Genomic DNA, 22,681 nt, shown 5'->3' with positions numbered 1-22,681 from the left:
AGTGTAAAATGCTGTAGCCACTCTGAAAAACAGTATGGCAGTTCTTCAGAAAATTAAAAATAGAATTATTGTATGATCCAGCAATTCTACTTCTGGGTATATAATATGCTTCACAGAATTGAAAGTAGTGACTCAAAGAGATATTTGTACACCCACATTCATAGTATCCACAATATCCAAGAGATTTAAGTAACCAAAGTGTCCATCAGCAGTTGGATGAATAAAGAAAATGTGGTATTTACATGTAATGGAATATTATTCAGTCTTAAAAAGAAGGAAATTTTAACACGTGACACAACATGGATAAGCCTTGAAAATGTTAAGTGATTTAAGCCAGACACGAAATGTCAAATATTGTATGATTTCATGGCTCTGAGGCACCTGGGGTAGTCAGACTCAGAGAGAAAGTACAGTGGTAGTTGTCAGGGCCCAGGATGGGGCAGGGGGTGGGCAGGGGGCAGTTAGTGCTTAATGGATGCAGAGTTTCAGTTTTGCAAGATGAAAAGAGTTCTGGAGAGGGATAGTGGTGATGGTTGCACCACAGCATGAATGTGCTTCATGCCCTTGGAGTGTATGCTTGGAAATGGTTATAATGGTAAATTTTGTGCTATGGGTATTTTACCACAAGTAAAAATAATAATTAAAAAGTAAATTAAAAATAAAGATGAGAAAATAAGAAACTTCAACCACTTGAATCCTAATTGTTCTCTTGGTAACATGTTACTGTTTTCTGGTATTTTAGTTCCATCTGATTTTTCAATCTTTAAATAGTTGTCCCTCCTCCTCTGCTACCTCTCTTTCTCCTTCTCTTTTTCCTACTCCTCGTCCTCTTCCTCCTTGTCATTATTTTATCCAATTAATGACTATGTAAAAGTTTACTAATACCTTTGTTCACAATTGCTTCTACTATCACATTCTTCCGTGTGCATTAAATTTCTTGTTTCCTGAGGTGCGTCCTTATGTTTATCTGAAAGAGTCTCTACATGGAAAATCATTCACTCTTTGTGTGAAAATGTCTATATTTAACCCTCATTTGTGTGTCATATTTAGGTGACAATTATTTTGTCTTTCACTTTGAAGATACAATTCCATTTTCTTCTGACTGCTGTGTCAGTACTAATAATTCAGCTGTCAGTCTAATTGCCGTGCCTAGGTAGGCAACCTCTTTATATTCTTTACTGTTTTGAAGATCTCTGTGCCTTTGGTACTCTGCAGTTCAACTGCGGTGTGTACAGAAGTGGATCTGGGTTTTATTTATCTTTTCATATCTTTTACCTATTCGCTTTTTTTTTTATTTTAAGAATTAGCTTTTTGGGTTTTTTCCCCCCATTTCTAGGACTTCATTTCATTTTATAAATCTTTCTTTTCTTATGATTTCACTTTTTAAATCATCTCTAATCATTTTAAACATACTTATTTCGTGAAGTAGAATTGATCATTGTTAGGGGTCTAATTATATTGCTTCAATTTCTGACTTTTTTTTGTAATGGACTGTTTCCTCATTTAGTTTGTATTTTTGGATTGTGAGCTCATCTTCAGTGGGCTATTATGTGTGAGAATTATACGTGCTCAGGTTTGATCATGTGTCCTATAAAAGACTGAATTTTGAATAGTAGTAGTTTCGAATTTGTTATGCCAGGTTTTTGGGGTGCACCTCGCCTGGTGCCAGTATTTTTGCCAATTCCTTGGCCTGAGGACTTCTGGACCACAGAAGCACTATGATTTAGAATATCCACTGCTGGGACTATGTGGCTGAAAGTGATGAATTTTAGGAGGAGCAATTTTTTTGTTCACATTTCAGCCACAATCAATATAGATAAAATATCTTTCTCTGAGTGGCATATTTTTATAATTCACCTTTTCGCTTACCCTCTAGAGTAAAGGCTATTATATGGGGTGGTTTCTTGCTTCAAACTTCATATAAGCTGGGGGCTGTCCTCTTGTCCTCATGGATATATTAAAATCCAAGTACGTGGAAAATGAAAACCAATATTCCCCAGCCCCATTCCTGCTCTAACAAGTATCACCCTGGTTCTCAAACATTTGATTACCAGCCCCTAAGAATTTCTTTTTTCTCTAAGAGCCCATTTATATGTTTACAAAAATGGTTGTTATATTTTATCTAGTATTTTTAAGAGTTTGAGGTACACGAGTTTCAAGTTACCTTATCTCAGTATTATCAAAGAGGAAGTCTATTCTAATGATTACTAAGAATATTTTTTTCTAGAAAATCCAGAATATTAACATCATTCTACCTTGAGAATGTTCTTTTTTGATATGCTTCTTTAAAACATACAAAGAAACAATTTTATTTTACCTCAGAGTACCTTGTAAGATGTGTGTGTGCCCAGGATCATTTTTAGTGATTATTTTCTTATTTAGCTCTAACTTGCCGTAATTATATGTCCAACTATTTTCCTCTACTGGGACTTTATTTTTTGAAGAATATGTTTCAAACCCCTTTGTAATTTTTAAAATTAATAAGTAGTTTGCAGTACATTGTTAATATTGATTTCCTTAGGTTTGAATTAAGGTGTTTTAAAATAATTTTCAGGTCGCTAATAAGTATTGGCCTGTTTTTTTTCAGGCTATATTTTCCTTTGACAAATTGCAGAATTTTCTTAGTTCCATTATTTATATGAATGTGTTGGTTAGTAATATCAATAATAAGGATGTTCTGTACTAAATACTCAGTTTGTTTTTAATGGCTGTGGTGTTCAAATCATTTTGTTACCTTAAATGTAGACAGTGAAGTACCAGCAATAATAAAGATTCTATAGTATTATGAAATCTGGAGGACTACTAGTGTGGAGATTATATACAATTTAACTTATATGTACAAGGAGGCTAAATTCAGGTAATGACAAAGTTGTAGTTTTGAAATAATGTCTGTTGTATATGTGAGTAAGTGTAAATATTTTTAATTAAAAATTGTTAATTGTTTCTAATGTAATAGATTACTAAAAATGTGTGAACTTCTTCAGGTCCAGTCCTCAGTGGCTGTTGGAACTCCAGATTATATCTCTCCTGAAATCCTTCAAGCCATGGAAGATGGGAAAGGGAGATATGGGCCTGAATGTGACTGGTGGTCTCTAGGGGTCTGTATGTATGAAATGCTTTATGGAGAAACACCATTTTATGCAGAATCTCTGGTGGAGACGTATGGAAAAATCATGAATCATAAAGTTAGTATGTTTTACTATTTTTCAATTGAATGTGGTAAATGATACATACAATAAATTTAAAGTAATGTGATAGGTAAAGAATTTTTTTTTAAAAACAACATTCTAATTCCTATGCTAATAGGGGACCTGACAAAAGTGAATAATCAAAATCCATAAATTGTACATGAAATTATGAGTTCTTACCTTCTCCTGTATTTTATTAGCAATGCTAATAAATAGGAAATTAAATGGTCTCTCCAGTAGAATAACAAAATTGGTAAGCAGATAATTTATATCCTTACTACTGTAAGTGTACTCATGACTAGAATGCATTTAAAAAATCCTCACCCTGGGGCACCTGGGTGGCTCAGTCGTTAAGCTTCTGCCTTCGGCTCAGGTCATGATCCCAGAGTCCTGGGATCAAGTCCTGCATCGGGCTCCCTGCTCAGCGGGGAGTCTGCTTTTCCCTCTCCCACTCCCCCGTGCTTGTGTTCCCTCTCTCGCTGTCTCTTTCTCTCTGTCAAATAAATAGATAAAAATCTTAAAAAAATTAAAAAATTCTCATCCTTAGCCATAATAAATGAAATGCAAATCAAAATAAAACTGAGATATTCCTTTTCCCCTGGGCAAAGATGAAAAGAAAAATTACACTGTACTGTAAATAATCCAGTGAGATGGACATTGTTAGACATTGTTGATAGGAATATAAATTGATGTAATCTTTCTGTCAACAAGTCTGTAAGTACGCATCTAGAGCCTTAAAAATGGTTAGAACTTTGGATTGAGCAACTTCAGTTTTAGGAATCTGCCCTAAGGAAATATTCAGTCGAATCAAGATGTTTGTACAAGGATATTCCAGTCTTCTTTACCATCAAAACAGTGAAAACAATCCAGAATCACCACAGAAACAAATTAATAGAGCCTTAATCCATTTAGTTCCCAGTGAAATAGAAATAAATTGTAATAAACAGAGGAAGGTTCTGATTGATTGGTTTCAGAAGATTGTGAGCAGTTGCAAACACCTGGAATGGGAATGTCCCATAAAAGGGGGTGATACCATTATGATCAGTTGCTTCACGAATATATTAACTAGTTGATGCTCTTGTGTGGAGTTGGTGCTCTTCTGCCTGGCTGCAAGGATAATCTAACTAGTTATGGAGAATCGGAAGACAGGGAATAGCCAGCTACTGAGTTGTAAAGACCACATGTAGCATTTCAGAGAGATCGTTGTCTGTGACGTGGTGGCTCAGAGCACGGATTGTAGAGTCAGGCCGCTCTTCCAAAATCCCAGCTCTCCTGTTTACTAGTTGTGTGACTGGGAGCAACTGGCTTGAACTCCCTGGGCCTTTGGGTCTCTTCTATAAAATCAGGATAATAGTGGCACTTGCCTTTGAGGATTACTGTGAGGATTATAGGCATTAAGTGAATAAAGTGTTTCCACGAGTGCCAAGTGCATGGTCCGTTCTTTACAGGTGTTTGCTGTTGTTACTTAATGCTTAGTTTGTGGCGTATATGAACATCGTCAGTCATAGACACTCTACTGAAATGTTGAGTCAGATTCTCCTTTTAATAAGTTCCCTTTCTTTTGACAGCAGTTTAAGGTATTTTAGCATTTAATTTATTCTTTCTACAGTGCATGTGTAACTAAGTCGTGTAAAATTAAAAGTTCTTTTAGGTAAATGCTCTTTTTTTCTTGTAATATGAGTACTCTGCACTAGTGTACACTTATTGCACATTTTTAAAATGCATTTTTAAGAAAATAAATGTTAATCAACCTATTTAGGGAGTTAAATACTGATTTATATTTTGTTTCTATTGTTCTTTGTCTAGGAGAGGTTTCAGTTTCCAGCTCAAGTGACTGATGTGTCTGAAAATGCTAAGGATCTTATTCGAAGGCTCATTTGCAGCAGAGAACACCGACTTGGTCAAAATGGGATAGAAGACTTTAAGAAACACCCATTTTTCAATGGAATTGATTGGGATAATATTCAAAACTGTGAAGCACCTTATATTCCAGAAGTTAGTAGCCCAACAGATACATCGAATTTTGATGTGGATGATGATTGTTTAAAGAATTCTGTAAGTATGACATTGCGAAGAAGTTCTGTCCCTCTCTTTTTAATGTGGTTATGAAGCAATTGTATGGACCTTATCAATTACCAGTCAGACAGTTATCATGGCTTCTAGTATTTATTCTCTCATATATTGAGAAGTTAAGAGAGTTCACTGAGGTGAACATGTTTATTCATGACAAGGAGCAAAATTAAACTTCACGTGTTGACTAATGAGATGAGTTACGCCGTGAGGTTTCCTAGGACAAAGAGAAGTTAGATGTTTAAAAAAGTGGACTTTGATGGCAGAGTAAAGAGGTTGGCAAATCTCTCCTTAAAAGGCTCCATGATACTGGACAGAATTGTCAAAAACAACCATTTTGGGGCTTGACCACTCAACGCAAGGGAAGTAAATCAAGAAGCATTTATTCATGAGAAACTGTGGTTAAAAACTGCCCCCACCCCATTCCATGGGCCTGGTTGGGGCCGTGGCACTGCTGGCAGGAGACTGACTTGATCTGGAGAGCTCCCCATGCCCAGTGGTGTTGCCACTAAAAGTAGCAAACTTGGTAGGAAGTGAAGGGCACGGGGGGGAATCTACAGCCTTGCTATCCTGAGGTTGTAGCCTCCCTTGAGGCGGGTGGCAGACCAGCAGAGTCGCCAAACACTGGACCACTTTTAGCTTGTGGGCCGGCATAGTTCGTCAACCCTTGCTCTACACCTTTAGGTTACATTGTTACAATTTAGGACAGTAAGAACAAAATTTTACGGAGGTTGCCTTTTTAGCCTTCTTAATTTGAACTTTTTAAAATCCCATTATTTTATTTCTTATGGTTTTAATTCTGCACTAAGAATTTGTATATTGATTTTCTATCACTTTTCACTGTTCAGGAGGTAGCATGGGCAAGGCAGGTAAGGACTTCTTATGCTTCCCTCTCTGGGCCTCCAAGAAAAAATTAAATGGACTTTCCTCATCAGTGTTTTATCGTAAGAATTACATTTTACTGTAAACAGAAATTTGCGTCATTCCAAATTAAATACGTAGTACAGTCGATTCTGATTATGGTAGTTATATGTTCCATAAAGTTTCTGTGTATGCTGTATTCATGAATATTGAACTCGGGGAAATTTCTTAGGGGAAATTCAGGGTTAGGTTCTTCTGAACCTCTGGTCATTTCATTCAACCAGTCGGTACATAACCTTGTTTTATGTATGTTTCTTTTTAAAGACACCTTATTGAATATATATTGTTGATTAACAGCAAGTTCACAGCCAACAGCAGTGTAACTCAGGCCTGAGCAAAGCTTCTCTAACACACATACGTATTTGTAAGGCACATCACAGCCATCTTGCTTGGAAACCATTTAGATGGCCCTTCTGCACTATGGTTGGAGGACATTTTAAACAACACAGTCGCCCATAAAAAGCAGAAAAACGTGAAAGACGTGGCACATGCAGACCTTGGAAGGAATACTTCTTTGTCGTATCAGAGCTGAAACAAGAAGGCAGAGCGTCTCCTTGTTCAGTCTCAGCTGGAAACTTAGGCACTGAGCAGCTCAAATTTTTTTTTTTTTACTCTACCTATGTCTGCGAGTGATTGCAGAAGTACTATGAATATTGATTTGGGTTACAAATAATTTTTAGCGACGAGGCAAATCTGCACATATGCATACCTGAATAATCACTGTGCTCTCAATGTCAGACTTTCCACCTGGAGTTTAATTTTATTAGAATATTACAGTGGCAGTGTTCATTGTCTGGATTCTAGATCACTGTGCATCTGCACCACACTTCATTGAACAGCCATGTATTTCCTATTGATAGTAAATATTATAGGCCAACCTACAGGTCACAGTTATTTATTTCTTACCAGATGTTCTTTCCTCCTTCAGGAAACGATGCCCCCACCCACACATACTGCATTTTCTGGGCACCATCTGCCATTTGTTGGTTTCACATACACTAGTAGCTGGTAAGTTGGAAAAGTTAACATAATTTGGACAACTTAAAGCAAATTAAGATGAATTGAAGTTTTAAAAAAATATATGAGAGAGCCTTATAAGTCAAAAAAATTTAAAATAGAGGCTGAAGCTACTGCTGGAAAAAGTTAGATGTTCTGTTAACGAATAGAAAATAGAATCTTAAGTCATTTTGGAGAGAAATAGAGCTCAGAGTCTTCCTCTCAGCACTGGGGCAGGGGTTGGAAGAGTCCCTTGCGTTTGAGCAAATACGCTCCACGTGCCAAGTGCCAGGACCAGCCCTGTTTTCACAGACTGCTTCCCAGTCCTCCTTCCCCGGTGTAAGCAGAGTATGATTATATTCACTCCTTATGTGCCCTCCCTCAATTTCTCAACTGCCTCCTGTTCTCCTTCATGGTTTTGTTGCATTGATATCATCATTACTGTTCAAGTTCCTGTGCAGTTCACAGCGTCCAAAGAAAAGCATCTGACCATTCTCACTGGTCTCACTTTCCACGGTCATGATTACCGATCTCCAGGACCCTTCTCGGTCCTGTGCCCACTCTCCTGCTCTCCCTGGATGAGCTCACTTCTCCTTGCATGGAGAGGTTGACGCAGGCAGCTTTCACATGCTCCTCTGCACGGTTCCGCCTGCCTGCCTCTGGCCCCGAGCGCTTGCCTGTGCAGATGAACCATGGGGGCTCCCAGTCGGTCCTGTCTCATGTCTGCACTCATCTTGTGCGTCATGGCTCCTTCCCATCACAGCACTTCTGTCTTTTACCTTCCAGGGTGCTTGCCTGACTTCTCACCTTTCTGGCCAGTTCTTCTCTGCCTCTGCAGCTGATGCCTTCTGATCTCCCAATCTCCCTGGGCCCCACGGCTTTATCTTGGGACCTTTCCCACTTATACTGTGGTTCACTCCCCCATACTTACTGGCAACTCCTGAATGTGAGACCCCTCTGCTCTGTCCTACTTAAAACCTCTCTGAACCACCTACTCAAATGTTTATAAACTCGTCTCTTAGATTTCTTTGAACCTGTCTGGTCCTGCTAAAAGATAAGTCGGAACGTGTCACTCCCCTGTTCCAGACCTATCGCCACAGTCCCCCAACTCCAGTGGCTTATATCTTAATCCAAACCAACATTCTTACCAAGACCCTGCATGATTGGCTCACTTTCTCTTTCCTGCTACTCTTAACCTTGCTGACTCTGCTCCAGGCACACATGGCTCCTTTCTGGCACGGTCCCAGGCCAGAAAGCCTACTCCTATCTCAGTGCTCTTGCACTTCTGTTCCATCTGCCTGGAATGCTCTTCCCCCCCGCTTACTCCCTCTGGACTTTATTCAGAGTTCCTCTCTGAGTGATAGCCTCCTGGCCACTTTGTCTGGATTTTTATTTCTTCCCCCTCAATATGTCACCTCTTCCTTTCCTGCTTGATGTTTTCTCCTTAGCATTCAGCACTGCCTAATGCCCTGAATATTGTACTTATTTATCTCGTTTGTTTCTGTCTCCATCATAGGAACATAAGCTCTTCATGGGCAAGTGTCGAATTTGCTCACTGCTGAATGTCCAACACTTCAAATATTTTTAGCTAAATTGTATTGAATTAAAAGAAGCATTTCACTTTTGAGTCCAGATTCTGACGAACAGGACCATGGTGTGTGCTTTTGACTACTGTTTCACTTAGGTGGTCACCTTTTGTTCAGCAAATATCATTTTATAATTTGTGGTTATTGAAATTCAAGACAATTGGGACATTTTTAAAAAATGCTTCTAAAAAGTGGTGTGTGTTGAGATTTGTAAGCAGTGTGTTTTACCATCACCCTAGACGGCTAACTGTAGCTAGATATTGAAATCCATGTTTTAAATAGACAGCTGCAGAAGGCTCTCTCTGTTTCTTCACTTTCTTTTCCACATGAACTCACGTTTTTCTGTTTCTTCAGTGTTCTTTCTGATCGGAGCTGTTTACGTGTCACAGCCGGTCCTGCGTCCCTGGACCTTGATGTCAGTGTCCAGAGGACTCTCGACAACAACCTGGCAACCGAGGCGTACGAGAGGAGAATCAAGCGCCTCGAACAGGAAAAGCTTGAGCTGAGTAGAAAGCTTCAAGGTAATATAGTTAACGATGGTATCTTCCCTTTTGGAGTTGGACTCAGAGTTTGAAGAACTATTGATTATGAGGAGTTGTTTTATCTTGAAAAGAAATTTTTGTATGAAGTGGAAAAAATCCAGTTGAAGACTCATGTGAAATATGGAATAATACTGTTTATGTAGACTCACGATGTTAACAATTCCCCCGACAGCATTCGTTTCCCCACGGGTTCCTTTGTGCACACGTGAACTCATCTGGGAAGGAGATGGAGCTGCTCTCGGGAAAGGAGCCCTTCCCATCCCAGTGTAGCGCTGGGGACCACTGTCCTATTTCGTCAGCCTTGAAAGTGCTGGCAAACTGTCCTCTGCAGCATCACTCCTGGCGTGATACTTGGTGACTATAAAATGCACTTTGGCAAACCTCCTACTGTTCTGACTTCTCTTGGTCTCTTGATTCTTACACATCCAAGGATCCTATGCTCCACCCGACCTCATCCAACTCCTGTGTTGAGACTACAGTGTCCAGAATTCTTTATTAATCTCAATTTCTGTATTTTTTTAAGTCTTTTTTCTTTGTAAGTTTTTATTTATTTATTTGTCAGAGAGAGAGACAGCGCACAAGCAGGGGGAAGCGGCAGAGGCAGAGAGAGAAGCAGATTCACCGCTGAGCAAGGAGCCCTGTGTGTGCAGGGCTCGATCCCAGACCCTGGGATCATGACCTGAGCCGAAGGCAGACGCTTAACTGACTGAGCCACCCAGGTGCCTCTAATCTCAGTTTCAAGCAAACCCTGCATCATCTCCTGTTCGTAGTAGTCTAGTTCACTCCCTCTGGTGCCTCCTGCGTTCCTTCCATTCCACTGTTACCTGCTCTGTCCCCCTCACCCTGTGCCTTGTACACTCCGTCCTTCCATGGTCAGTCATACTCCGGCCCTTACTCGGATCCTCACATCCGCTGCTCTGACTTCAGTCTGTCACACTCCATTGCCAGAACCACAGCCCTATTGACCTGCATTCCGTGTGGCTGAAGGTAACATACTTAGGACAGGCAGGGTGCTGACTGATCCCACTTGAGATTCACGAGTGTGGATCTCGAGTCCACTCCCACTGTGTGCTGCCCAGCAGTCCTGCTTCCCAGACTGGGGCTTCTCACCTGTCAGCATCTGACCCAGGTGACCATTCCCCCTCCTGACAACTCTTCTTTTGGCTTCTGGGACACTTGAATCTCCTGGTCTTCTTTTTCCTCATAAACCAGTTATTCTGTCTTTTTCCTGAGTTCTCCTGAACTCTTTGACCTGTGAATGTCAGGGTCCTCCAGAGCAGTCCAGGCTCTTAGGTGCTCAAAACTACAACTTTCCAGGCATCCTTAAGCCCTCTCCCTCTGTCACATCTCCCATTTTGCCCGTCAGCAAACCTGGGCAGCTTTGCCATCACAGAAGATCGGGAGTCCAATATCCCCATTACTGTGTGGCCATCACCCCACTCACATCACCACCACTGTCACCCGCCTTCTTGTAACCGCTTTCTAGCTGCTTTCCCTGCTTATCTCGCCCCTGCCTCCCCCACTGTTCCTTCTGTTTCTAGCCACCCTGGGCTCCCTGGCTGTTCTTTCTACAAACCAGGCACGTCCCCACCTCAGGGCCTTTGCGTCAACTATTGCCCTGCCTTAAATTTTCTTCCTTTGGCATTCACATGACTCATTCCCTTACCTCCTTCAGGTTTCTACTTGAGTGTTACCTTGAAATGAGGTTTTTCTGACCACTCTATTTAAAACCTAATCTTGGGGCGCCTGGGTGACTCAGTCATTAAGCATCTGCCTTCGGCTCAGGACATGATCCCAGGGTCCTGGGATCGGGCCCCAAGTCAGGCTCCCTGCTCTGCAGGAAGCCTGCTTCTCCCTCTCCCACTCCCCCTGCTTATGTTGCCTCTCTGTCTCTGTCAAAAAATAAATTAAAAAAAATCTAAAAATAAATAAATAAATTTAAAAAATACATCATACTCTTGTTTTATCTCCACTTAATCTCCCTCTTTCCTCTTTTATTTTCTTCAGAGTAAGGGACATAACATACAATTTATTTTACTTACTCCTTTTGTGAACAAAGGAATGTTTGTATAAATAATCAAATAGCTTGTAACTCTTGAGAGAAATAATCAAAGTTTTACAACAATAAAATTTTGCTGTTATATTTTTAGAGGCCCCATAGAGAAAAAAAAAACTACAGACATCAATAAAACAGACGGTTTTCCATTTTTCTGTAAGTTGCTATGATCTCTGCATGTGGATTCCTTCTTCTTTGTGAAGCAAGTTGTTTCTTTTGACTTTTTAATTAAATATATTTACCGTATATCATTGTATAAATTTAAGATGTACACCTTGTTAATTTGGTACATTTATATACTGTAGTAAGATTGTTGTAGTGATGGTTAGTACTTCTGGCACATACATAACTACAGGACAGCATTGTTATCTGTATTTATGACACTGTGCAGTAGATCTCTGTGACTTCTTTACTACTTGTTGCGAGTTGGTACCCTTAAACAACATCAGTCTCGTGCCCCCACTCCTACCCCATCCCCTGGTAAGCACAGTGTTACTCTGTTTTTCATGAGTTTGACATTTTTAGATCTCACATATAAGTGATGTTATGCAGTGCTTGTCTTGCTCTGTTGGACTGAGCATCGTGTGCTCCAGGTCCATCCATTCATTTTGTCACAAATGGCAGGATACTCTTTCCTTTCTCGTGGCTGAATAACATTCTGTTGTGTACATATACCCCGTCTTTTTTATCCATTCATCCATTGATAGACTTTGGTTTGTTTCCATATCTTGGTTATTGTGAATAATGTTTCAGTAAACATGGGGGTGCTTATATCTATTCAAAATCCTGCTTTCATTTCCTTTGAATATATAACCAGATGTGGCATTACTGGATCATCTGCCAGATTGGTTTTTAATTTTTTGAGGAAACTTCATAATGTTTTACATTGTGGTTGGACCAGTTTACATTCCCACCAACTGTGTACAAGGGTTCCCTTTTCACTCCATCCCTGTCAGCACCTGTTTTCTCTTGCCTTCTTCCTGATAGCCATTCTGACAGTATGAGCATTGTGACATTGTGGTTTTGATTTGCATTTCTTTGAGGTGAGTGATGTTAAGCATCTTTTCATGTGCCTGTTGGCCATTTTGAAGTACTCTTTTGAAAAGTATCTATTTAGTTCTGCCCATTTTTAAATTGGATTTTTTTTTTGTCATTAAGTTGTATGAGTTCTTCATATATTTTGAATATTAGCCCCTTATCTGATACATTGCTTGCAGAAGTATTTTGCCATTCTGTAGGTTGCCTTTTCATTTTGCTGGTTGTTTCTTTTGCTTTACAGAAAGAAGATTTTGAAAGTTTGATGTAGCCCCATTTGTTGATTTTAGCTTTTGTTGTTTGTGCTTTTGGCATCATATCCAAAATATCATTGCAAACACCAGTGTCTGGGAGCTTCTAACCTATGTGTTCTTCTCGAAGTCTTGCTATCAGGTCTTACGTTTAAGTCTTTGATCTATTTTGAGTTAATTTTTGTGAGTGGCATGAGAGAGGCCCACTTGGCATTGTTCTGCATGTATTTATCCAGTTTTCCCAGCACCATTTGTTGGACAGACTGTCCTTTCTCCATTGGGTATTTTTTGGTTCCCTTATTGAATATTAGTTGACCATATATGCCAGGATTTGATCCTGAGCTCTCTCTTTTGTTCTGCTGGTCTGTATGTCTGTTTTTGTACCAGTAACATACTGTTTTTATTACTGTAGCTTTGTAGTATAGTTTGAAAATTAGGAAGCATGATGCCACTAGCTCTGTTCTTTTTATCAGGACTGCTCTGTCTTTTCAGGGTCTTTTTTTTTAAAATTTTTGATTGTTATGTTAATCACCATACATTACATCATTAGTTTTTGATGTAGTGTTCCATGATTCATTGTTTGTGTATAACACCCAGGGCTCCATGCAGAACATGCCCTCCTTAATACCCATCACCAGGCTAACCCATCCTCACACCCCCCTCCCCTCTAGAACCCTCGGTTTGTTTTTCAGAATCCATAGTCTCTAATGATTTGTCTCCCCCTCTGATTTTCCCCCCTTCATTCTTCACCTCCTGCTATCTTCTTCTTTTTTTTTTCTAACATATATTGTATTATTTGTCTTAGAGGTACAGATCTGTGATCCAACAGTCTTGCACAATGCACAGCACTCACCATAGCACATACCCTCCCCAATGTCTATCACGCAGGCAACCCATCTCACCCACCCCCCCCCACCATTCCAGCAACTGTCTGTTTCCTGAGATTAAGAATTCCTCATATCAGTGAGGTCGTATGATACATGTCTTTCCCTGATTGACTTACTTCACTCAGCATAACATCCTCCAGATCCATCCACGTCATTGCAAATGGCAAGATTTCGTTTCTTGTGTGTTTTTTTTTGATGGCTGCATAATATTCCATTGTATATACATACCACATCTTCTTTATCCATTCATTTGTCAATGGACAACTTGGCTCTTCCACAGTTTGGCTATTGTGGACATTGCTGCTATAAACATCAGGGTGCACGTACCCCTTCGGATCCCTACATTTGTATCTTTGGGGTAAATACCCAGTAGTGCAGTTGCTGGATCGTATGGTAGCTCTATCTTCAACTCTTGGAGGAAACTCCATACTGTTTTCCAGAGTGGTTGCACCAGCTCGCATTCCCACCAACAGTGTAGGAGGGTTCCCCTTTCTCCGCATCACCGCCAACATCTGTCGTTTCCTGACTTGTTCATTTTAACCATTCTGACTGGTGTGAGGTGGTATCTCATTGAGGTTTTGATTTGGATTTCCCTGATGCCAAGTGATGTTGAGCACTTTTTCATGTGTCTGTTGGCCATTTGGATGTCTTCTTTGGAAAAATGACTGTTTGTGTCTTCTGCCCATTTCTTGATTGGATTATATGTTCTTTGGGTGTTGAGTTTGGTAAGTTCTTTATAGATTTTGGATACTAGCCCTTTATCTGATATGTCATTTGCAAATATCTTCTCCCATTCTGTCGGTTGTCTTCTGGTTTTGTTGACTGTTTCTTTTGCTGTGCAAAAGCTTTTTATCTTGATGAAGTCCCAAGAGTTCATTTTTGAACTTCCTTGCCTTTGGCGATGTTTCTAGGAAGAAGTTGCTGCGGCTGAGTTCGAAGAGGTTGCTGCCTGTGTTCTCCTTTAACATGTTGATGGACTCCTGTCTCACATTGAGGTCTTTCAACCATTTGGAGTCTGTTTTTGTGTGTGGTGTGAGGAAATGGTCCAGTTTCATTCTTTAGCATGTGGCTGTCCAATTTTCCCAACACCATTTGTTGAAGAGACTGTCTTTTTTCCATTCGACATTCCTGCTTTGTCAAAGATTAGTTGACCATAGAGTTGAGGGTCCATTTCTGGGCTCTCGATTCTGTTCCATTGATCTATGCGTCTGTTTTTGTGCCAGTACCATACTGTCTTGATGATGACAGCTTTGTAATAGAGCTGGAAGTCCGGAATTGTGATGCCGCCAGCTTTGCCTTTCTTTTTCAACATTCCTCTGGCTATTCGGGGTCTTTTCTGGTTCCATACAAATTTTTGGATTATTTGTTCCATTTCCTTGAAAAAAGTGGATGGTATTTTGATGGGGATTGCATTGAATGTGTAGATTGCTCTAGGTAGCCTTGACATCTTCACAATATTTATTCTTCCAATCCATGAGCATGGAACGTTTTTCCATTTCTTTGTGTCTTCCTCAATTTCTTTCATGAGTATTTTGTACTTTTCTGAGTACAGATCCTTTGCCTCTTTGGTTAGTTTATTCCTAGGTATCTTACGGTTTTGGGTGCAATTGTAAATGGGATCGACTCCTTAATTTCTCTCTCTTCTGTCTTGTTGTTGGTGTATAGGAATGCCACTGATTTCTGTGCATTGATTTTATATCCTGCCACTTGACTGAATTCCTGTATGAGTTCTAGCAGTTTTGGGGTGGAGTCTTTTGTGTTTTCCATACACAGTATCATATCATCTGCAAAGAGTGAGAGTTTGACTTCTTCTTTGCCGATTTGGATGCCTTTGATATCTTTTTGTTGTCTGATTGCTGTGGCTAGGACTTCTGATACTATGTTGAATAGCAGTGGTGATAGTGGACATCCCTGCCGTGTTCCTGACCTTAGGGGGAAAGCTTTCACTTTTTCCCCATTGAAAATGATATTCGCCGTGGGTTTTTCATAGATGGCTTTTATGATACTGAGGTATGTACCCTTTATCCCTATACTCTGAAGAGTTTTAATCAAGAAAGGATGCTGTACTTTCTCCAATGCTTTTTCTGCATCCACTGAGAGGATCATATGATTCTTGTTCTTTCTTTTGTTAATGTATTGTATCACATTGATTGATTTGTGGATGTTGAACCAACCTTGCAGCCCAGGGATAAATTCCACATGGTCGTGGTGAATAATCCTTTTAATGTACTGTTGGATCCTATTGGCTAGTATTTTGTTGAGAATTTTTGCATCCATGTTCATCAAGGATATTGGTCTGTAATTCTCCTTTTTGATGGGGTCTTTGGTTTGGGGAATCAAGGTAATGGTGGCCTCATAAAACGAGTTTGGAAGTTTTCCTTCCGTTTCTATTTTTTTGGAACAGTTTCAGAAGAATAGGTATTAATTCTTCTTTAAATGTTTGGTAGAATTCCCCCGGGAAGCCATCTGGCCCTGGGCTTTTGTTTGTTGGGAGAGTTTTGATGACTGCTTCAATTTCCTTAGTGGTTATGGGTCTGTTCAGGTTTTCTGTTTCTTCTTGGTTCAGTTTGGTAGTTGATACATCTCTAGGAATACATCCATTTCTTCCAGGTTATCTTATTTGCTGGCATAGAGTTGCTCATAATATATTCTTATAATTGTATTTCTTTGGTGTTGGTTGTGAATTCTCCTCTTTCATTCATGATTGTGTTGATTTAGGTCATTTCTCTTTTCTTTTTGCTAAGTCTGGCCAGGGGTTTATCAATCTTGTTAACTCTTTCAAAGAACCAGCTCCTAGTTTCGTTGATCTGTTCTACTGTTCTTTTGGCGTCTATTTCATTGATTTCTGCTCTGATCTTTATTATTTCTCCTCTCCTGCTGGGTTTGCTGTTCTTTCTCCAGCTCCTTTAGGTGTAGGGTTAGATAAATAAAATCTTTAGGTGTAGGGTTAGGTTGTGTATTTCAGACCTTTCTTGTTTCTTTCTTTTTTTTTTTTAAAGATTTTATTTATTTATTTGACAGAGACAGCAAGGGAGGGAACACAAGCAGGAGGAGTGGGAGAGGGAGAAGCAGGCTTCCCGCTGAGCAGGGAGCCCGAAGCGGGGCTTGATCTCAGGACCCTGAGACCATGACCTGAGCCGAAAGCAGTTGCTCAACCAATGAGCCACCCAGGCGCCCCAAGAGACCTTTCTTGTTTCTTCAGAAAGGCTTGTATAGCTCTATACTTTCCTCTTAGTACCGCCTTAGCTGTATCCCAAAGATTTTGAACAGTTGTGTTTTCATTTTCATTGGTTTCCATGAATTTTTTTTAATTCCTCTTTAATTTCCTAGTTGACCCATTGTTTCTTTAGTAGGTGCTCTTTAGCCTCCATGTATTTGAGTTCTTTACTACTTTCCTCTTGTGATTGAGTTCTAGTATCAAAGCATTGTGGTCCGAAAATGTGCAGGGAATGATCCCAATGCTTTGGTATCAGTTGAGGCCTGATTTGTGACCTAGGATGGGATCTATTCTGGAGAATGTTTCATGGGCACTAGAGAAGAATGCGTATTCTGTTGCTTTGGGATGGAATGTTCTGAATATGTCTGTGAGCTCCATTTGGTCCGGTGTGTCATTTAAAGTCTTTATTCCCATGTTGATCTTTTGCTTAGATGATCTGTCCATTTCAGTGAGGGAGTTTTAAAGGCCCCCATTATTATTTGTATTGCTGTTGATGTGTTTCTTTGCTTTTGTTATTAATTGGCATGTATAAGTGGCAGCTCCCATGTTAGGGGCATAGATATTTACAATTGTTAGATCTTCTTGTTGGATAGACCCTTTAAGTAGGATATAGTGTCCTTCCTCATCTCTTATTACAGTCTTTGGTTTAAAATCTAATTTGACTGATATAAGGATTGCCACCCCAGCTTTCTTTTGGTGTCCATTAGCATGGTAAGTGGTTTTCCACCCCCTCACTTTCAATGTGGGGGTGTCTTTGGGTCTAAAATGAGTCTCTTGTGGACAACGTATCAATGGGGCTTGTTTTTTAATCCCATCTGATAGCCTGTGTCTTTTGATTGGGGCATTGAGCCCATTTACATTCAGGGTAACTATTGAAGGATAGGAACTTAGTTCCATTGTATTGCCTGTAAGGTGACTGTTACTGTATACTGTCTGTGTTCCTTTCTGGTCTATGTTTCTTTTAGGCTCTCTCTTTGCTTAGAGGACCCCTTTCAATATTTCTTGTAGGGCTGGTTTCATGTTTGCAAATTTCTTTAGTTTTTGTTTGTCCTGGAAGCTTTTTATCTCTCCTTCTATTTTCAATGACAACCTAGCTGGATATAGTATTCTTGGCGGCATATTTTTCTCATTTAGTGCTCTCAGTATATCATGCCGGTTCTTTCTGGCCTGCCTGGTCTCTGTGGATAGGTCTGTTGCCAATCTAATGTTTCTACCATTGTAGGTTACAGATCTCTTGTCCCGAGTTGCTTTCAGGATTTTCTCTTTGTCTCTGAGACTCGTAACTTTTACTATTAGATGTTGGGGTGTTGACCTATTTTTAATGATTTTGAGGGGGGTTCTCTGTGACTCCTGGATTTTGAAGCCTGTTTCCTTCCCCACATTAGGGAAGTTCTCGCTGTGATTTGCTCCAATATACCTTCTGCCCCTCTCTCTCTTTCTTCTTCTTCTGCGATCCCAATTATTCTAATGTTTCATCTTATGGTATCACTTATCTCTCGAATTCTGCCCTCCTGATCCAGTAGTTGTTTATCTGTCTTTTTCTCAGCTTCTTTATTTTCCATCATGTGGTCTTCTATTTCACTGATTCTCTCTTCTGCCTCATTTATCCTAGCAGTTAGCGCCCCCATTTTTTATTGCACTTCATTAGTAGCCTTTTTAATTTCGACTTGGTTAGATTTTAGTTCTTCTATTTCTCCAGAACGGGTTTCTCTAATAACTTCCATGCTTTTTTCAAGCCCAGCTAGTATCTTTAAAATCAATATTTCTGACTTCTAGGTCCGACATCTTACTAATGTCCATATTGAGTAGGTCCCTGGCAGTCGGTGCTGTCTCTTGTTCTTTTTGTTGAGGTGATATTTTTCCATCTTGTCATTTTGTCCAGAGGAGAATGGATGAATGAGAGAACAAAATGCTAACAGGGTAACAACGTCCCCAGAAAATATACTCTTAACAAATCAGAAGAGACCTGAAACTAGGGGAAAGAAAGGGAAAGAAAGAAAAAAGAAAAAGATAAAAACAGAACAAAACAAAAAAAAACAGAATATGATCAAATATGATCAGGCTGGTGCATAGATCAGTGCCCCACACTAGATTTTGGGTGCATTTTGGTTTGTTAGAAGAAAGTGCCTCCCAAAATTTTAAAGAAAGGAAAACTTATATATGACAAAAATAAGGGTTAATGTGATGAGGGATGGAATATGATTGTAAAAATGAAAATTATAAAAAATTTATAAAAGGAATTGGTAAGTTGTTTGAAAAAAGAATGAAGAGGATTTAAAAAAAGAGAAAAAAAGGGAGAGAATGTGGTCAGGCAGGAGAGTAGAACAAAGCCATACACTAGAGATTTAGGGTATATTTTGATCTGTTAGAGGAAAGTGTATCTCAAAATTCTAAAGAGAGAACAACTTTTATATATATATCAAAAATAAGGGTAACTACTATGAAGGGATAGAATATGACTCTAAAAATGAAAAGTAAAAAAAATTTTTTTTTAAAAAACGATTGATAATATGTTGGTTGAAAAAGGGAAAAAGAAAATTTCCAAAAAAAAATAAAAGATTAACTTTGAAAGACTAAAGAATCATGGTAAAAAAGCCATGAACTCTACGTGCAGTATTCCCCTAGTGCTGGAGTTCTGCAGTTCTCATTGATGGGTAAAATTGGCCTTGGCTGCCTGTTCTTGCTGATCTTCTGGGGGAGGGGCCTGTTGCTGTGGTTCCCAAATGTCTTTGCCAGAGGTGGAATTGCCCCGCCCTTGCCTGTCCGGGCTAAGTTATCTGCTCGGGTTTGCTCTCAGGAGCTTTTGTTCCCTGCAAGCTTTCGGTATCGTTTTGGAGGACGAGAGTGAAAATGGTGGCCTCCCAATCTCAACTACGGAGGAGCCAAGAGCTCGGGGGCCCCACTTCTTAGTGCGCCCCCAGCAAAAAGCAGTCAATCATTCCCCTCTCCCCGGTCTTCAGCCGCACTCCGTGCTCACCCGGACTGTGACGGAGCATTTCTGTCTCTGGCACCCGACTCTGTGTGGAGTCTCCAAACCCAGCAGATCCCTGTGTTGGCTCCCGCACTGCTCCTCCCCAGGGAGGAAGGTGAGTCTCCCGGGATCTGCTGCTTGTTGGGTCCCTGCTGGAAGAGTAGTGGCCTGACTGTGCCGTGGATCATGGTTTATGGCAACTGAGCTGAGAGCCTGCGCCTCGGCTCCGGCTCTGCAGCCCGCTTCCCCGCTCCGATACCTGGGAGCTCTGCCACACTCAGGCACCCCTGGTCTTCCTGTGACCCCCGAGGGTCCTTAGAGCACACTGTCCCGTGAGGGTTCCACCCCCTGCTTAGCCACTGTAGCGTCGTCCCTCAGCGGGGCCGACTTCTAAAAGTTTTTTGATTTTGTGCTCTGCTGCTCTATCACTTGCCAAAAGCGGCGGATGTAGGCCCCCTCCCCTGCCACGTATCTTTCCGAATATCCCCTTGAATTCACATTCTCCCCACATCCTACCTTCCAGAAAGTGGTCGCTTTTCTGTTCAGAGAGTTGTTGCTATTCTTTTCTTCGATCTCCTGTTGAGTTCGTAGGTGTTCAGAATGGTTTGATCCCTATCCAGCTGAATTCCTGGAACCAGATGAAGGCCAAGTCTCCTACTCCTCCGCCATCTTGCTCCGCCCTCCTTTTCAGGGTCTTTTGTCATTCCACAACAAATTTTAGTATTGTTTCTTCTATTTCTGGATATTGTGTTAAATCTGTAAGTGGCTTTCAGTAGTATCAACATTTTAATGATATTAATTCTTCTGATCCATGAACATGCAATAGTTTTCTGTTTGTTTGTGTCATCATCAGTTTCTTGCAGCAAATTCTTACAGTTTCCATTGTATAGATATTTCCCTTAGCTGGTTAAATGTTTCCTGAGTATTGTTTTTGATGCTATTGTGAATGGGATAGTTTTCTTTCTTTTTCAGATGTTTCATCATGACTGTAAGGGAATACAACAGATTTATATGTGTTGATTTTGAATCCTGCAACTTTACTGAACTTGTTGATCAGTTCCAATAGTTATAGTTTGCTCTTTGAGATTTTCTATATATAAAATCCCATCAACAAATAGCACCAATTTTACTTCTTTCTTTCTGATTTAGCTGCCTTTTATTTCTTTGTTTTTGCCTGACTGCTCTAGCCAGGACTTCCGTTACTATATTGCATGGGAGTGGAGAGAGTGGGCACCCTTGTTTTGTTTCTGATCTTAGAGGAAAAGATTTCAATTTTTCTCCATTGAGTGTGAGGTTAGCTGTTGGCTTGTTGCAAATGGCCTTTATTTTGTTGAGGTATGTTCCTTTTAAATCCAATCTGTGAAGGTTTTCATCATGAAAGGATGTTGCATTTTTTCAGATGATTTTATTGTGTCTATGGAGATGATCATGTGATTTTTATCTTTCATTTTATTAGGGTGATGTATTATATTTATTGATTTGCATATGTTGGACCATCCTTGCATCCCAGGGATAAATCTCACTTTTCATGGTATATAATCCTATGAATGTGTTCTTGAATTCAGCTTGCTAATATTTTAATGTGAATGTTTTCATCAATATTCATCAGAGACCTTGGTCTATAGTTTTCTTGTGGTTGTCTTCTCTGGTTTTGGTATCAAGGTAATGCTGGCCTTATAGAATGAGTCTGGAAGTATTCCTTCCTCATTATTTTGAAGAGATTGAGGAGGATTGCTGTTAATTTTTCTTAAAATGTTTGGTAGAATTCACCAGTGAAGCTTTTAATTCCTAAGGATTTCTGTGTTGGGAGATTTTTGATTACTGATTCAATCCCATTACTCATTATTGGTCTGTTCAGACTTTCTGTTTCTTCCTGAAGGTCAACTATTATTTCTTTAAATAAATTACCCCCCCCATGGTATCCACATTTTTCTTATGTTTGCTTGTCTAGTGGAGTATAAGTCTTGTAGCATTTTTTCACCTTTTAGAAATCTCCATTCTCTCTCCTCTCCCACCCAAATCATTTCTGGATTCCCACCCTCCAAACTGCATATTCTCTCTTCCATCTGATCTGCTGTTTCCAGTGCTTTCTAGTGCATTGAAAAGGACTCATATTGATTGAGTCCTTCAGCTCCAGAATTTTTGTTTGCTTCTTTCTCGTAATTTCAACCTCTTTCATTAATTTTATTCCTGAGGTCATTGAAGTGCCTTTCTGAGTTTTCTTGTAGCTCATTGAATTTCTTCATAGCTGCTATTTTGTATCTTTCATCAGTGAGAACAGTGTTTTGTGTCTTTGAGTTTGGTTGCTGCAGATTAGGCCTTTTCTTTTTGTGAAACCCTATTACTGTGATATTTTTCATAATGTATCATGAATGTACCTCTGCTGTCACATTTGAAGTAGCAAACACGTTTCCTACTTAGGTAAGGTTTTGTTTCCTTGGATTTAAGAGTTCAGTAGGTTGTCAATCCGAAGCCTTTGTTTTCCAGAAGGTGGTGCTGTAGCACAAGTTTTTTTGTTTCTCCTGATGCTCTGTCTAACCTGGAATGGAGCTAGGACAAGGCTGGTTTGCAGTTTTCATTGGACTCAACTTACCTCCGGTTTCAAATAACACAAAGGGAGATCTACACAGAGCCTGGCTGGGGCTCTCTCTTTCTCTCTCCATCAACTGTGGGAGATTTATTCTGCCCTTAAGCCTCCTACCTCCGTGCCATTTCTTTATCTGGCAAATATGTTGATTGGGAGACTGGCCATGTCTTCAAGACAGACTCTTTTCCTTGGGCAAGATTTTTGTTTCTGAAATACTCTTCAGACTGGAGGAAACTTCAGTCTGAGTATTAGAAGCTGCTAACTTCCATGCAGTCTCCAGATACAACAAATGCACCATGATGAAAATAGCACCACATATTTAGGGATCTCGTGGTTTCCAAATTGTTTCTGCAGCCCCACCCATTTTCCAGAAA

The 22,681-nt window shown here is 40.0% G+C and overlaps 1 protein-coding gene across 12 annotated transcripts in view; it reads left to right on the top strand.

The window, feature by feature from the left end:
• CDC42BPA (CDC42 binding protein kinase alpha) overlaps positions 1–22,681 on the top strand; it is a 351,347-nt gene that overhangs the window by 161,225 nt on the left and 167,441 nt on the right. For all 12 annotated transcript variants that reach the window (XR_012380514.1, XR_012380512.1, XR_012380513.1 and 9 more), the window contains exons 7-10: positions 2,985–3,185; positions 4,995–5,243; positions 7,108–7,187; positions 9,116–9,282. Coding sequence is in view for 9 of the 12 variants with exons in the window: in XM_025877951.2 (XP_025733736.1) it covers positions 2,985–3,185; positions 4,995–5,243; positions 7,108–7,187; positions 9,116–9,282 (697 nt within the window). In the remaining 3 variants the exon portion in view is untranslated. The remainder of the gene's footprint in view (positions 1–2,984; positions 3,186–4,994; positions 5,244–7,107; positions 7,188–9,115; positions 9,283–22,681) is intronic.

This window comes from Callorhinus ursinus, unplaced genomic scaffold (assembly GCF_003265705.2).
Source record: "Callorhinus ursinus isolate GAN/ISIS: 27379988/994484 unplaced genomic scaffold, GSC_fseal_2.0 scaffold13, whole genome shotgun sequence".
NCBI classification, from domain to species: domain Eukaryota; kingdom Metazoa; phylum Chordata; class Mammalia; order Carnivora; family Otariidae; genus Callorhinus; species Callorhinus ursinus.
The sequence above is the reverse complement of the archived record's forward strand: the minus strand, read 5'-3'. Positions and strand labels throughout refer to the sequence as shown.